Consider the following 15,572-nt stretch of genomic DNA (forward strand, 5'->3'; position numbering starts at 1 on the left):
AAAAAAAAAAAGAGGAGTATTTCATAAGGACAAATAAATTAATTTATCAAGAAGATATAAACATCATTAGCTTACAGCTGACAAACGAACTTCAAAATACATAAAACAAAAATTGATAGAATGCACAATTTCTGTTGGAGACTTACTTCAACACTACTTATTTAATAGAAGAAATTAAATGTAAATCATCTTGAAACTATACAGGGGTGAAAACTACCATAAGCCAACAGGAACTAAGTGACATTTATAGAACACACAGCAGCAGAATATACATTGTTTTTAAGTGCACATGGAACACTACCAGGGTACACCATACTAAGGGTCACAAAACAAACCATAGCAACTCTATTTCACCATAATAGAATTATAGAATTCTTGGAATTACTGATAGTAATTACTAGATCTAACAGAATTACTGATCTAGAAAATTCTTAAAATACTTGACAATTAAGCACTACATATATTATCCATACGTCGAAGATGAAATCACAGAGGAAATGAAGTACTGTGATTTGCACAAAAATGTATTTTCAAAACCTGTAGGGCAGATAAACAGTGCTCACAGAAAAATTTAATATTTCTATACAAGAGCATTTCTCAATGAACTTTCCTCTTAAGAAACTGAGTAGCAAAATAAAATGCAAGCAGGAAAAAAAAAATCGAGAAAAATAGAACCAAAAAGTGTTTCTTTGAAAATACTGTTATATACTTCTAGTATATAAGATCAAACCATAACTAAAACCACCTAAGAACTTTGCTTCAAAAATTTAAAGTCAATTTTAAACTCAATACATTTCAATAATCTGGGAAATCAAAACCTGAAAGAATTATGGTTCATTGTTTATCTTAACTGTATACTATAGATACATAGTGTTTTTTTGCCTTTTCGTGTTTCCTCTTGTTTTCAAAAGCCTAAGGGAATTACTTACAGCTTTAAGGGTCAGATCACACTGGAAAACAAGTGTGCGGAGCTGTGCTAAAACTTCTCTCTTGGTATTTTCGAGATCGTTTCGTCTTTCTTCAACGTGTGTCATACATATTTTGTAGAGTTCATTTGCTTCTTCTACCTTTAGGAAAATATGTAAATAAAAGTGGTCACTAGAATTAATATCTTCAAACTGTCATTGTAGTAAAGGTAAATTTAAATTGTTGAAAAGTCTTTATTCATGAATATTCTGAAATATTCTACAGTTTAAGTTGAATATTTCTACAGATAAACGATCCCTTTTGCTCTGAAATTCAAGGGCACTTTACCTTAATGAAGAGCCAAGTGTGACTTATAATTAGTATATTGACTATCTACAACCTAAATCCATACTTCTATCTAAAATTGCTTTTACTTTTTAAAGTTTTAATTTTCTTATAATCTTACAGATTTGTTTATCAAATTCTATGTTCCAAAATAACAAAGTTTTAGCTTATCCTTGTGATTGCTAGTTGTTGTTATGTGCCACTGAGCCAGACCGACTCATAGCTGACCCTCAAGGCTGTAAATCACACAGAGGAGACTGCTCCTCTTTCTCCTGAGCAGCAGCTAGTGGATTCTAACCATGTACCTTTGGGTTTGCAGCACAACTCCTCACCACTGTACCACTAGAACTCTGCAGGATGTTAGAATTAGGACATACAGGATTCTATAGAATTATGTTAGAATTAGCACTATAGCTCCTTCAATGTTAGAATTAGCATGTACAGTTGTTGTACGCTGTCGAGTCAGAACCAACCCATAGTTGACCCTTCAGCAGGATTTCAGAGGCAGTAGATCACAAAAGAGGAGACTGTCCATCCATCTGTTGCAAAGCAGTTGGTGGATCCAAACCACACACCTTTGGGATTTCAGCGAAGCTTCTTTCCACTAGGCCACCAGAGCTCCCTAGCACATACAGCTTCCCAAAAAAGCAAACTTACTAAATCATCAAGTAAAAATATTCAATTATTATCTTCATCAAAACCTCTTTTCATAAACAAACCCAAATTTCAAGAGAGGCAAAAGTCTATCAGCACCGTGGTGCTCAAAGTGTGGAGACCACCCTGTTTGCGGCATCTGTGTCATCCGGGAACTTAACAGAAGTACAATCGATATTCTTCCAGTCAGTATCCTACACCTACTGAAGCAGACACACTGAGGATGGCACCAGTAATCTTGTACTCCTGCAAAAATTTTATAAGCAAGGCCATACTGCTAATTCAACTTGCAAATAACAAAAGAGATTCTTACTTTTTGAAGAGCCTCCTCTTCTAGCTTGCGCTTTTTTTCTAGCTGTTTGTTAAGACTTTTTGCTAATCCTCCACTTGAGGCCAGGTGTTCTTCCTCCGCACGGGACATGGAAGATTTTGCTTTTTCATATTCATCTTGACGTTGTATGCACAACAATTTTGCTTTTTTAAGAGCAGTCTCTGTTTCAAGCTATACACACAAGAGGGGGAAAAAATAAACACAAAACATGGAACAGATTCTAATGGGTAAGTTTCTGATTTGGCATATTCTGCCAAACATTTAAGATAATGTTTTAGAAAAGCTATGGAGTAAGGCAGATATTTAGATGGTCTTAGGCATTTGAAATGATCTCTCTCTCTCTCACACACACACACACACACACACACACACACACACACACACGAGAAACATCAATATCATACTAACCATTTTATTTTGTTGCTCTTTCCAAAGTTCTTTAACTTCTTTTCTTTGTTTTTCCATTTCATTTTTTCTCCCAAGTAAAGGCTGTCAAGAAAGTGTAAACGAAAAAAAATGTTTTTCTTCAAGATATGCTGTTATAAAAAAATAGTGTGTGTTCTACATGTAAATTTATTTTACCTGCACAAATTTGTTCGCTTGGAGAGCTGCAATTGTTTCTTGTAAAAGTTGACTGCTCTGTATGTCATTAAGAAGAGCACTGGTAAATAACGACTTCAGTGGCATGAACTCCTAGAAATGGAAATTGCAAAGAAAATTTTGTTCACAGAACTAAAGTAGAGTTCAAGATCCTATCACTACTCTTTCCCAGAATGAACAACTAACTGTCTTTTAGACTATTTTTCTTTCAGAAAATGACTAGTCATAAACATGAGAAAAATGCTGAGTTAATGTTAACAATAATTAATCATAAAACTAGTTAGCAAAATTTGTGGCTTTCATAATAATCAACATTAGTACAGACGTGTTAATGTCATTTGTTTTGTTTTTTAAAATTATATACTGATTTATTTACAAAGTTAGAATACACTGTTTTCAAAAGATCCTTCCCATTTCCTTCATCCCCCACTCATCAAATTGTGCAATCCTATGGTTAACACCCCATCCCCTCTTCCAACCATCCTCACCTTTCTGCTTCTACCCTCTCCCCACTTGAATCCTTACATTCATTTTACAATAATGGTTTTATACAGTATTTGTCTTTGTGGGACTGAGTTCATTTACGCAACATAATGTTCTCCAGTTCCTCCCAAGTTAGGTAGTAATTCCATTTCTTATATTAGATATGCATCTAAATTTGAAAGGATTTTATTAAGCCAATGAAAAGATTAGCATTTAAGTGCTTTCCTATATTAATTACACAAATGTCTAATTTTGCAGGGCACCATCAGGTACTTATCAGAGTAATCTCTTGTTACAGAATCCAAAAGTTTACAAACTCTTACATGTAGTCCAATGTTTGCTCTTGTTGCTTCTGCCAACTTGACAATATTTCTAGTGGACTCCAATTCTGCAAGAAGAAAAAATTTACTTTTCTGATTATTTGTCATTATCCAGTTTAAAAGTGATCATAAACACTGGACTGTATGATGACACAAATGCAGTGATTTTTTTAGTCCAAGGAACTCATCAAAACCAACTGGGAAACTTTCCGAATCACTTGCCTAGACCAACGCACTGAGAGGAAAGGGACCTGTTATTATCAGATACCATCAGATCAGTTTTGACTAATAGAGACCCTATAATACAAAAGAACAAAACACGGCCTCGTATCACATCCTTCTCACAATAGGACTTAGGCCTGGGTACTATCCTTTATAAGAATCACTCAGGTGATTCTGATGGATACTTCCTATTAATAGAAAACAATGAAATGGAAATAATACATAGGATTAAGGTTACAGTCTATATTTTTCCAGTTACTAAGACAAATTAAGTTTTAATTGTCTCAGTGGCAAAATTGAAATAATAATTCTTGTCCTAATTCTCAGGGATTTGTGAGGACCAGATGTGAAAATATTTGGTCAGTTGTGAAAAACCTGAAAAATATTAGCTATCAAGATGTTCTTCCTATACTTTCATTGCATATAGTTATTGATACCTTAATAATACCTGATTTTCTTTCTTTTTACTTAACTAGATTTCCTTAAAGGCAAACAGTATTCTATTTGTCTTTATAGCTCTAGATTTAATAGTTGACCTATAGTAAACGTCCAGTAAGTACTCGTAGTGAAAGAAGATTCCCATTTTAAGAGAAAATAGACAATGACTGTACTCATTACAATGCAGCCATTACTAATCTGGAAATAACATTACCCATAGTTTGTACAAAAGGAACCTCATACAACTTAGTTCTTAAGGGTAAAACTGATCAGATGCCTCAAAAGGCAACTTACCCAAGTTAAGCTTTTTCTCAACCCATGAAACTATGTTCTTGGTATATTTTGACCACGTTTTAGCATATGACAAAGCCAATTCTACACAGTCACTGTTCTTTACCAAAACATTGTCTAGTTCTATAGGAGATAAATTTCCTAAAAAGAGAGGCATTAAGATTAGTATATTTTATATATGATCATGTAACAATTCTAAATAAAGCAGAACTCAGATTCTAAGAACTGGTTTTAAAAAACTGACAAATTTAGAACTAAAGGGTAATAATTTAAAGTTAAAATGCTTTAATATTATAATAGGAATGTGTTTAGCTTAATATGTATTTTTGTTATTCATCAAGTGGCAGCCCTATTAAAATTCTTAATCAGTCTGTATCATTAAATTATTTTATCTACTTTGGAGAGGTTTCTATAGGTAAAACTCCTAACCATTTATGTTAAAATTATTTTCATTAGATTACTAAGCAAGAAGAATTCCAAAACATTTCTCTAAGTAATAGAAAAAGTTTGACAAAAAAATACATTTTTTTTTACCTTTCTCACTAGATGAGTCAACTGATCCCACAGAAATATTTTCAAGTGACTTAAAACATGAAAAAAAAAGAAATTTTAGATTAGAACAGAAGATAACAGATCTTTGCTTCAGAAATACTTCCCCCAATTTGTTAATTTAACATAATTCTTACTAAAGAATTTCAAGTATTTCAAACTAAAAGGGCCTGAGAAATCTATTTAAGTGTTAAGATTTTTACAACCAGCAGTTTTCAAGATCCAAGAATGAACAATCTCATTGTTTACTAACAGCATTAATGAACATTAGTGAATCCATTCAATACTTTAAATAGTGTAGTTTCAAAAAATGATTAAGTTTGAGAACCAATCTAATAGGCTGCTATTTAAATATTAGATCCAGATCTCTTCCATACACCATTGTGTTTTATGGTAAACATTTCTCTGAAAGTCCATAAGAGAGCTTAGTGCAATCTTTTCCATGATGATGGAAATATTCTGTATTTGTACTGCCCAACACAGCATCTGCTAGCCATAGGCAGCGACTGAACACCTGAAAGTGGCTAGGATCACACCTGGAAAGGTGGAGGGTCAGCAAAAGGGAGGAAGTCTCTCCATGAGATGGAGGGACACAGTGACTGTCTCAAGGGGCTTGGGCTTGAGTAAATCAGACCTGATGAGGCTAGACCCCAGGATAGGGAAGAATTCAGATCCATTGTTCACAGGGTCGCTAAAAGGCCTAGGGGACTCAATGTCACCAAACAACAACGGTGTGAATAAGAAGCAAATTTGTAATTTTAATTAATGAAAAGTGTTTTATGTGCCTAGTGGCTATCTCATCTGACAGTGCAGAAAGATACTGTGACTGTAAGATCTTAAAGGAATTTATCTTAAAGAGAGAAATTGGGGAAACATGAAGTATTCAGGGATTTAATGTAGGATCAAAAACGTGAATTTGAAGTACAGCTCTACTAATCAATAGAATTATCTAGGCTCCCGAATGCTATCTTCACAGGTTGTTTTAAGAATCAAGATGAGGTAGGTTTAGTACAGTACATGGTACATGTTGCTACTGCGTGCTGTTGACTCAGAACCAACCCATAGCTGAACCTTAGCAAGTTTTCAGAGGCAGCAAATCACATGGGAAGATACTGCCCATCCTTCTCCCACAGAGTAGCTGGTGCATTCGAACTGTGTGCCTTTGGGATTCAAGGCTGCTTCTTACCAGTAAGCCACCAGAGTTCCCTAAATAAATGGCAAACCCTTTATCAAATGAAGTAATTTTATTATTAAAATTACATTTTCATGGGTCTTTTCATTCTAATTCTTTAGCCTAAATTTAAAAACACAAAAGGGAAGTAAAAAAAGTACACAGGAAAAAAATTTCTTAACGATTAATATATATTTTCAATAAAAGTATAAGAAGAGGAAATACTATTTACATCTAAATTTTAAATTGTTCAGAGCCTTGCCATAGAGGCTGGCTGGGTTTATCCCCCCTCTTATTTTCTGATTAATAGTAATAACTATTTGAGGGGGAAAAATTAAGGAAGGATAATGAGTAAGTGCAAAATAATGATTTTAAAAGTTCTTCATTACTCTAATAAGGTTTATATACTAGTCTCCTTCACTTAACCATGGATGGCTTCAGAAATAATCATATTTTTACCAATACTGTAATACATTTAACAAATTACTAGAATGGTCATTCACATTTTACATGATTTAAAAAGATGGTTTGATTTTTTGTTTGTTTTTACTAGTTATCTTTTTATTTATCTTTTCATGTCTACAATACTAGTATTATACAGTATGTGTCCTTACAAGACTGAATTAGTTCACTCAGCATAATGTTCTCCAGTCTCTCCCAAGTTAGGTAGTAATATACAAAATCATTGTTCCTGCATGCTGCGTAGTATTCCATTGTGTGAATGTACCATAATTTCTTAATCTGTCCGCTTGCAGTTGGACTTTTGAGCTATTTCCATGTTCTCGTGGTGGTGAATAATGCTGCTATGAACTTTGTTATAAAAATCTCCCCTGTGCCTCAGTTCAAATTTTCTCAGGGGATATTCAAAGCAGTGGAATAGCTGGGTCATAGAAAATGTCTATGTTCAGCTTTTTGAGGAAGTGCCAAACTGCCTTCTAGAGTGGCTGTTCCATTTTACAATCCCACCAACAGTATATAAGAGTTCCTATATCTCCACATTATTTCCGACATTTATTACTTTGCTATCCTGTTAAACTTTGCCACTGCTACTGGAGTAGGATGGCTTAAAACGTTTAGTATTATGTTGATAAAGTACATATGCCTGGCACATTTTTAAATATTTGGTGAAATCCTTCTTGGATTTAATAATTTTTATTAGAAAATGATCAACATATGCTCCTACTGTAGTTTGTTTATATATCTTGTATTTGGTAGGGGAATCCAATCAACTGAAATATTACTACTCTTAGTTTTAAAGGCAATATCCGACATATATTCCTCATGTTCTATTATTTTAAAGTAATTTTTCTTCCAATTGAGAATCATATTCTTGTCCTTGTGACATGCTTTTAAGGACATGCTTATGGAGAATTAAGACCTCCAAGGTTGTTAACAAGTGTTTCATAGTAACAAGCATTAACTGCGTAATGTGTGAAAAGATTAACACCTTCTCTACTTGCATTTACAAGTGCCTACCACTCTTTAGGGTCTGTTATAATGTAAGGAGGGAAAATGGTTAAGAATTACTAAAAATTTAAACTATAGGACATTTAGATTCATTATATAAATCAGCAATATCCTTTAATATATAAGTAATCTTTTATTATTCTCTTTCCTTTATTGGCTAACATTTAGTCAATTACATAAACAGTTTCATTACAATATTTTGGCTGTAAAGTATTGCTGATCAGTTTGCTTCCAAGAAGGCATCTGCATTTTTCTTCAGTAGATCTTCTAAGTTACTTAATTGTGAAAACGTACTTTCTCTTTTAAATAAAATATTTTATTTTAATTGTGATTTTATAAGTTTACAGAAGTTAATTTTCATTCATTCATTGTTGCACTTTTATATTTTTTCAAATAGCAGTTCCACTTAAGAAGAATCATTAAAAATAACTGCTCGAAAATAGTATACAAAATGGATGAACTTGGAGGACATAATGCTGAGTGAAACATCTCCGTAACAAAAGGACAAATACTGCATAGGGCCACTGTTATAAAATGGGACTGACATCAGGGTTGAGGGGAGACTGAGAAAGAGGGAAAAATTATGTATACTGCATTGAAACAGATGAGGGAGAGAACTATTTAAAAGCAATATATGATTAGGTATTATTATCATGATAGGAGTCCAGAATAAAGGCTGCAGAGAGGAGTGGACTTGAGGGGAGGGACTGTATAATAATGAAAGAATTTTTCTTTTACTTTTCAAAGAGAAGAGCGAATTGTGGGGGAGGGGTAGGCAAGGAGAAAAATGCAACAATGAATGAATGGAAATCCAAAGTCTCTGTAAACTATTCAATTAAAATAAATAATAAAAAAATAAATAACTTTTCAAGAAACTAATCACTGATTATCATCTAATATGATCATGATTTAAAGTCAAACTGATCTTGTTTTCTTGCTATAATGGAGTAATTTACAAGCTTAAAGATCATAACAAACTAAAGCTGAAATAAAGATTAGAAAGTAATTGAAAATTAAATTAAAAATGTAAGTCTTTGTTTCCACATAAACTTAGCCTACCTTGCATTCCTGAGACACAGGTAGTTGCAATACTGACACATTGCCTAAATCTCCCATGAGGAAATTTGTAAGGCTATCCAGAGGCAAAGAAAGAAATAAAAAGAAAAGTCATTAATTACACTACTTTGCCACTAACTATACTCAACATGTCATCTAGGATAATTTCTTTAAAGTGAAAATTCAGGGGCAGAGTGGTAGAGGAGGAACTCCTAAGAGTTTTCACATAAACCATAACTGAAACATTTGCAAATGATTGTTGCATTTAAACAGCTATAAAACAATTGCTGTCAACTCTCTGACTCATGGTGACCCCATGTGTGTCAGGGTAAACTGTGCTCCACAGGGTATCTAATGGCTTATTTTTTAGCAGTAGACTGCCAGAGCTTTCTTCACTTCCTTTTCAAAAGGGCCTCCAAATAGCTCTAAAGACACCTTCTGAAATAATACTATATAAAGCAGTTTTACCAAAGTTTAAAGGTTTACTATTTCATTTCCATGTATTTTAATGAATTTAGTGGTACACTCTAAACTCAAATATATTTAAATGATAGTTCTCTACTTACATCTTCCCAAAGGTAAATGCCAGTGCTTCAATAGAAGAAAACACCTCTTGGAAGGTATCGTTTTTGTTTTCTTCATTAATTTTTTTGAAGTTCACAGCTATAGGGAAAGGTTAGTTACAAAAACATGAAGATAAATATATTTAAACTTTATGTAAAGAAAGGCATTTGTTCCTCTAAACTATCATCTTACTTCTAAAAGCATTACAAGATACAGAAACTGAAAAGCCCAGTAAGCAGAATGGACAATATTTTCAACTTCTTTAAGAAAATCATACAAAAGAATCAGCTCATATACAAGTAGCTGGCATTCCAAACTATTCCCTGCATTAAACAGCTGACACATTAAACAACAGTGATTGAATGTGAAGTCAATTGGACGTGGAGTCATGAAGTATATGTTACACCCAACAGCTCTCACTCCAAGTACTCTTGCTTACTTTAAATGAGCTAGACCGTAGCTCACTTAAGTAGAAATATGAAGTACAGTTTTTACTATAAATTACGAATAAGAGAAGTCATATATGCATCTGACCTAACACAAAATTCTTTAACAAAATAAAACCTGAAACACATGAGCTGCTGCACTGCAATCAAGAGGCAAGAAATAAAGTGGAGAGGAAGCCATCCTTTGCTCTAAAACAAAATTGTTCTAAATCGTGAATGCACATTAGAACCTCACGGAAAGTTTTTAAAACAAAGAAAGTTTTAAAAAAAAAAAAAAAAGAAAGTTTAGAGTCCCAAGTCAAAGATTCAGATTGGTGAGACATTGCTATTTTTTCCCAAAACGATCCCACATGCTTTTGATATATAACTATGGTTGAAAGTTCCTTACTGGAAAGGATTCCTTGGGCAGTGATCATTCAAATTTCAAGTCCATTGTTGTTGGGTGTCTTCGAGTCCTGGCTACGACATGTATATCTTTACCTCCCAAGTAAATCCTGAATTCACCAGTATTGTCTTTTTACCCCGTTTAATAGGAAATGTCTCCTTTAACATTCCAGAATGTAAATATCTTAGGAATTTCAGGCCATCCAGTGTCTATTACCACACTTTAATCTTGTACTATGAAAGCAGTCATAGAAAACATGTAAGTAGAATGGCTGTGTTCCAGTAAAACTTTATTCATAAACAAGCAATTCATATATAGTATATCAAGATTTAGTTTGTCCAGCCTGGTTAGGAATATGAATTATAAAGCCAATATTTGCCCATGTTTTTCCTACAGAGCAGCTGGTGAATTCAAATCACCTCCTTTGGATTGGCAGCACCGTCCTTTCCCATTAGGCCATTGTTGTTGCTGAAGTTATGCTGTCAAATCACTTGAGACTCATCGCAACCCTATATACAATAGCTCTAAACCCTGCCCTATCCTGAGCCAATCTCACTGTCTTCAACACACCTATCCCTCACCCCCATTACCCCAGTTACTGTGTTAATTCATCTCATCTAGGGTCGTCTTCTCCTGTGCTGTCCCTTCACCGTTCCAAGCATAATGTCATTCTCCAAGGACTGGCCCCTCCTGGCAACGTGCCCAACGTTGTGAGATGGAGTTTTAAAATCCCTGCATCCAAGGATCAGGTTGGTTTCATCCTCTCTAGGACAGACTCGTTTGTACTCTTGGTAGTCCACGATATGTTCAAGACTTGTCTCCAGCACCACAACTCAAAGGCATCAATTCTTTTTCTATCATCTTTAGTCACTGACCAGCTCTCTGATGAAGCCGCAAAATCCATAGCTTGGCTCAGGCACACCTTAGTCTCCAGACTGACATCATTGCTCTTTAGCATTTGGAGTGATCCCTGACAGCAGATTTTCCTACTGCAATTCGTCTTTTGATTTCATGATTGCTGATACCAAGAGTGTTGATTGTGGATGGAGCCAAGGAAGCTGAAATTGTTAACATCTTCAGTCTCTTCTCCATCTATCATAGTACTGCCAATTGACCCAGTGGTGAAAATCTTTGTTTTCTTGATGTTGAATTTTAATCCATATTGAGGACTACAGTCCTTGATCTTTTGTAGCAAATGCTTCTGGTCCTCCTCAGTTTCAGCAAGCAAGGTTGTGTCTGCATAACACAGGTTTATGATGAATCTTCCTCTAATCCTTATGCCATATTCTTGCTTATAAAGTCCAGCCTCCTTAATGATCTGTTTGGCATACAGATTGAAAAGTATGGAGACAGGATGTATCCTTGACGCACTCCTGATTTTGAACCATGCAGTGTTCAACCATGATAGATGCCTCCTGGTCCAAGTATAAGCTTCACTACAGCACAATCAAGTTGTCTCAGATTCCCATTCTCCTCAAGGTTAGCCACAATTTATTGTGAGCTACCCAAATGCCTTTGCAATCAACGGAAATACAGACAATTCTCTGGTACTATTTCAGAATACAGCAAAGACTTTAATAAATAATAAAAAAGGAAAACTAAGGAGAATGCTATTGACATCTCAAAATAGAAAAATCCTTCATAATAAGAAAATTCAGCAACTATAAAAGAAAAGATTGATAAGGTTAACTGGAAAAATAAACAGAAAAGAATATCATACACAAAATTAAAAGACAAAAACCAAACTGGAAAAAATCTGAATCTGTATCAAAGACTAAGGGCTAATTTCTCTTATCCACGCATACGTTTCCCCCCATGAATCAATATTAAAAAAGGAAAAAGTAAACTAAAATTAAAACAAGACAAAATTAACTTCCACAAAGAAACTACAAATGACTTTCAAACATATGAAATACTTGAAAGATATGCTCTCAAAAACAGTGAGATGCAAATCAAATCTACAATGAGCTATCAACCGTCACTACTCAAACTGTTAACAACACTTGGTAACCAGCTCTAATAACTCAGGTACATGAAAAATGGCAAGAAATCTACAGAGGACAAAACTGGGCAATATAAAAACTACAAATGTGCATGCACCATCTGATCCAGAAACTACTCATCTAAGAATTTACACAGTCATTCACTAAAAAAAGTTTGTAACAGAAAGATTGAAAGCAATTCTGAAGTCCATTAGTTCTGAACTGATTAAATATAAGTTCCCTGTTATTATTTGCCATTGAGTTGTATGACAAATATTACAACTTACATGTAACATCAATATCAAACTCATGTCGTGGAGGTGATTTTGAGGTTGTCTCTCTCCTGAGAAAAGTGCATGCTGGATTAGAACTGCCAACCTTTCCGTTAGCAGTACGATTATGTTACATACTACATCAACAGGGTCTCTTATATGTAATAGGAAAAAAGGTTGCCCAGTCTTGTCCATCTTCATAACTGGTTGTGATAAAGAAGGCTTTCACTGGCTGATTTTGAGAAATAGCATCAGTGCTGTACCTTCTAGCCTCATAATCACACACAAGCTAACTACCACAGTACAACAAACTGACAGATAAGTGGTGGAAGTTCTGAATACAAAACAAAATAAAACTATGTTCTAGTAAGGAATGAGCAAGAAGCAGAACAAATGTAGCCATTTGTGTAAAAAAGAGTGTGAAAAGAACACATTCTTTTATTTGTGTGAGTGTATATACATATACATATACATATATATATATATATATATATATATATATATATATATATTATTTATGATACTGTTGTTGTTAGGTGCTATCAAGCCAAGTAAGCTCACAGCAGTCTTATGAACAATAAATCTGACCCCTGTCCTATCCTCCATCCTCACCACGTTCAACACATTGCAGCCCAATGCCGCTGGCACCATGTCAATTTATCTTGTTAAGGATCTCCTTCTCTGCTCTGCATTTCCAAGGAACAGCCTCTCCTAGCAACATGCCCAAAGTATGAGAGACTACACGTTACCATAAGAAATCAGCAATAGTTACTGCTTGGAAGAGAGGCTTCATTATTGCATACTTATTTAGACCATTTGCATTTGATCTGAATTGCCTACTGAGAAGTCTTCAAAGCAGAAAGAAAACATGAAGCTTCTACAATTGTCCATTCATAATATTGGTTTACTTTTCATCTTTGTGAATTTTTAAATATAGGTCAAAAAATACATACAAATACTAAATAAATGGCTCTTTTCATTTACGCTGTAAGTGAAATTGGTCAAAATAATTAAAAATAATTATAACACAAATATTCAATATATCACAAGTTACAGAGTGGTGAAGAATGAATATATCTTTGTTGGTTTCAAAAATAGCCTGTCTCTCCTACCATACTGCAAATATTTTGTCAAGACTGAACTTCCTGCTTAGAAACAGGAGGAGATACAGGAAATACAAATTTCTAACAGAATGTATATGGGAAGCTAGGGATATTTCTTCTCAAGTTTCTAAAGATAAATTCCATTTTTAAAATAAAAATTACATTTTTTCACTTATTACACATATGAAATAGAATACTATTTTAAGATTATATATCCTTGATTTTAAAGCTGTTCTTCAGAAGTTTTATTTTAAAAAAGTAAAACCCATGAAAAACCACAACAAACCAAACATGACAGTGTATCTACACCTATACTACTTGTTATAGAATTGTTGCTGCTGCTGTTACATGCCATACAAGAGACATTCAAAACGGTTAATACCTCCCCCCTACATGCATTTCTAAGTTCTAAAAATAAAGTTACTATTAAATGAGTGAATTAAATGTCCCAATTTTACCTCAGTATTTTTCAGGTCACTGATTATCTTTCAATTGGTGTATAGCTGGTACTTTTAAACAGACTCAAACAAAGAGTGTGGTGGTGAGAAGGCAGCTTTATTTTAAAACATTAAAATTCACTCCATGGAAGACTGACATTATTTGTTTTATTGTCCATTGAGAACAAATTTCTCAAGCACAAAACAATCTTTTCTATTTCATTCATGCATGAAAGTAAAATGGTAATTAATCGTAATTTCAAGGGTAAGGATAATCTTGGTGGGCAACAAAATCCAAAAGATTGCTTTATCTCACAGTCAAAAAGACCCTGGAGGCAGCAGAGAGCTCACCTTCCTCACGTCTATCTCTGGAATGTGGACACCAATGACACACAGGCACACTCCTTCCCCAGGACATCCTGACTGTGCACAATAGCCACAGCCAACAATTGAACTGTGGTTGCTATTTCCAAGGATGGAAATTTTACTATCTATAGACGCAAATGTTCCTATCTAAGTTAAACGCCACTTATAAACAATCTAAGAAAAAATTTGGTTACCAAGCACATTTTTAAAAGTCACAGCGTAAGTTAATATTTCTCATTTGAAACTTACAACTATCTATTTTTTGGATCTTGAAATACAGAAAAAATAATTATAAAAAAACAAAGCTATTGTTAACAATAATGGCATGGTAGTCTATACCTTTTATTTCACTCCCAGTCTCATCTCACGGCATTTGCATGTGGCCCTTTCTGAAGAGCAGCAGCAAGTTCACAAACCTCATCTTTCAATCAGAATCCTTCTGCAAGCTGCCTATTTATTGTAGTCTCCAGACTTCACCTTTAACCTAGTAACAATTATTCAATCTTCAAAACTCAGGACAGATAATCTCTCCTTTCCTCCCACATACCATGTTATTTCTATCACAGAACTGATCCCAGGAGTACTGTGTAACACTGTCTTTATCTCTAACTCCATTATATTACTGCTTAGAGCAGTAATTTGTCATTAGTTTTCATTTCTATTACCAGTGTCATGTGACATTATTGACTGTTTCTTAAAATTCTATACTTTCTAAACTCCAGATTGTGTTCCTACTTCTTAAGTTTCCAGAGTCCTCTATCTTTCATCTATGTCCCTGGAGTTTCATACTTGGTTTCCACCTACTTTGGAGACTCTAAGTCAATGTTTTCCTCTTTCATTACCATCTGTATACCAATAACTCCCATATACAGCTTCAACTCAGACATTATCTACAAATCAGACTTAACACTTAACATTCAGTCTCTCTTTGTTGTTGCTGTTGTTGTTATGTGCCGTCGAGTCGCTTGCAACTCATTGCGACCTTATGTACAACAGCCTTAAACTCTGCTCTGTCCTGTGCCAACTGCACTGTTTCCGATACACCCATCCCGATTAACCCAGTAACTGAATCAATCCACTCCAGAGAGGGCCTTCCTCTCCTGTGCTGTCCCTCCACCCTCTCAAGCATTATGTCCCTCTCCAAGGACTGGTCCCTCCTTACAACATGTCCAAAGTATGTCAGA

General features: G+C 34.5%; 1 protein-coding gene across 1 annotated transcript in view; it reads right to left on the minus strand.

The window, feature by feature from the left end:
* LOC102864250 (rho GTPase-activating protein 29-like) overlaps window positions 1–15,572 on the minus strand; it is a 54,748-nt gene that overhangs the window by 24,483 nt on the left and 14,693 nt on the right. The window contains exons 3-12 of the mRNA XM_006882486.1: window positions 9,400–9,496; window positions 8,837–8,909; window positions 5,125–5,173; window positions 4,594–4,731; window positions 3,643–3,707; window positions 2,819–2,929; window positions 2,645–2,725; window positions 2,219–2,407; window positions 926–1,067; window positions 474–537 (exon numbers count right to left, since the gene is read on the minus strand). Of these exons, the coding sequence (XP_006882548.1) occupies window positions 474–537; window positions 926–1,067; window positions 2,219–2,407; window positions 2,645–2,725; window positions 2,819–2,929; window positions 3,643–3,707; window positions 4,594–4,731; window positions 5,125–5,173; window positions 8,837–8,909; window positions 9,400–9,496 (1,009 nt within the window). The remainder of the gene's footprint in view (window positions 1–473; window positions 538–925; window positions 1,068–2,218; window positions 2,408–2,644; window positions 2,726–2,818; window positions 2,930–3,642; window positions 3,708–4,593; window positions 4,732–5,124; window positions 5,174–8,836; window positions 8,910–9,399; window positions 9,497–15,572) is intronic.

Source organism: Elephantulus edwardii, unplaced genomic scaffold, assembly GCF_000299155.1.
Source record: "Elephantulus edwardii isolate Elephantulus edwardi_28Jun2011 unplaced genomic scaffold, EleEdw1.0 scaffold00020, whole genome shotgun sequence".
NCBI classification, from domain to species: domain Eukaryota; kingdom Metazoa; phylum Chordata; class Mammalia; order Macroscelidea; family Macroscelididae; genus Elephantulus; species Elephantulus edwardii.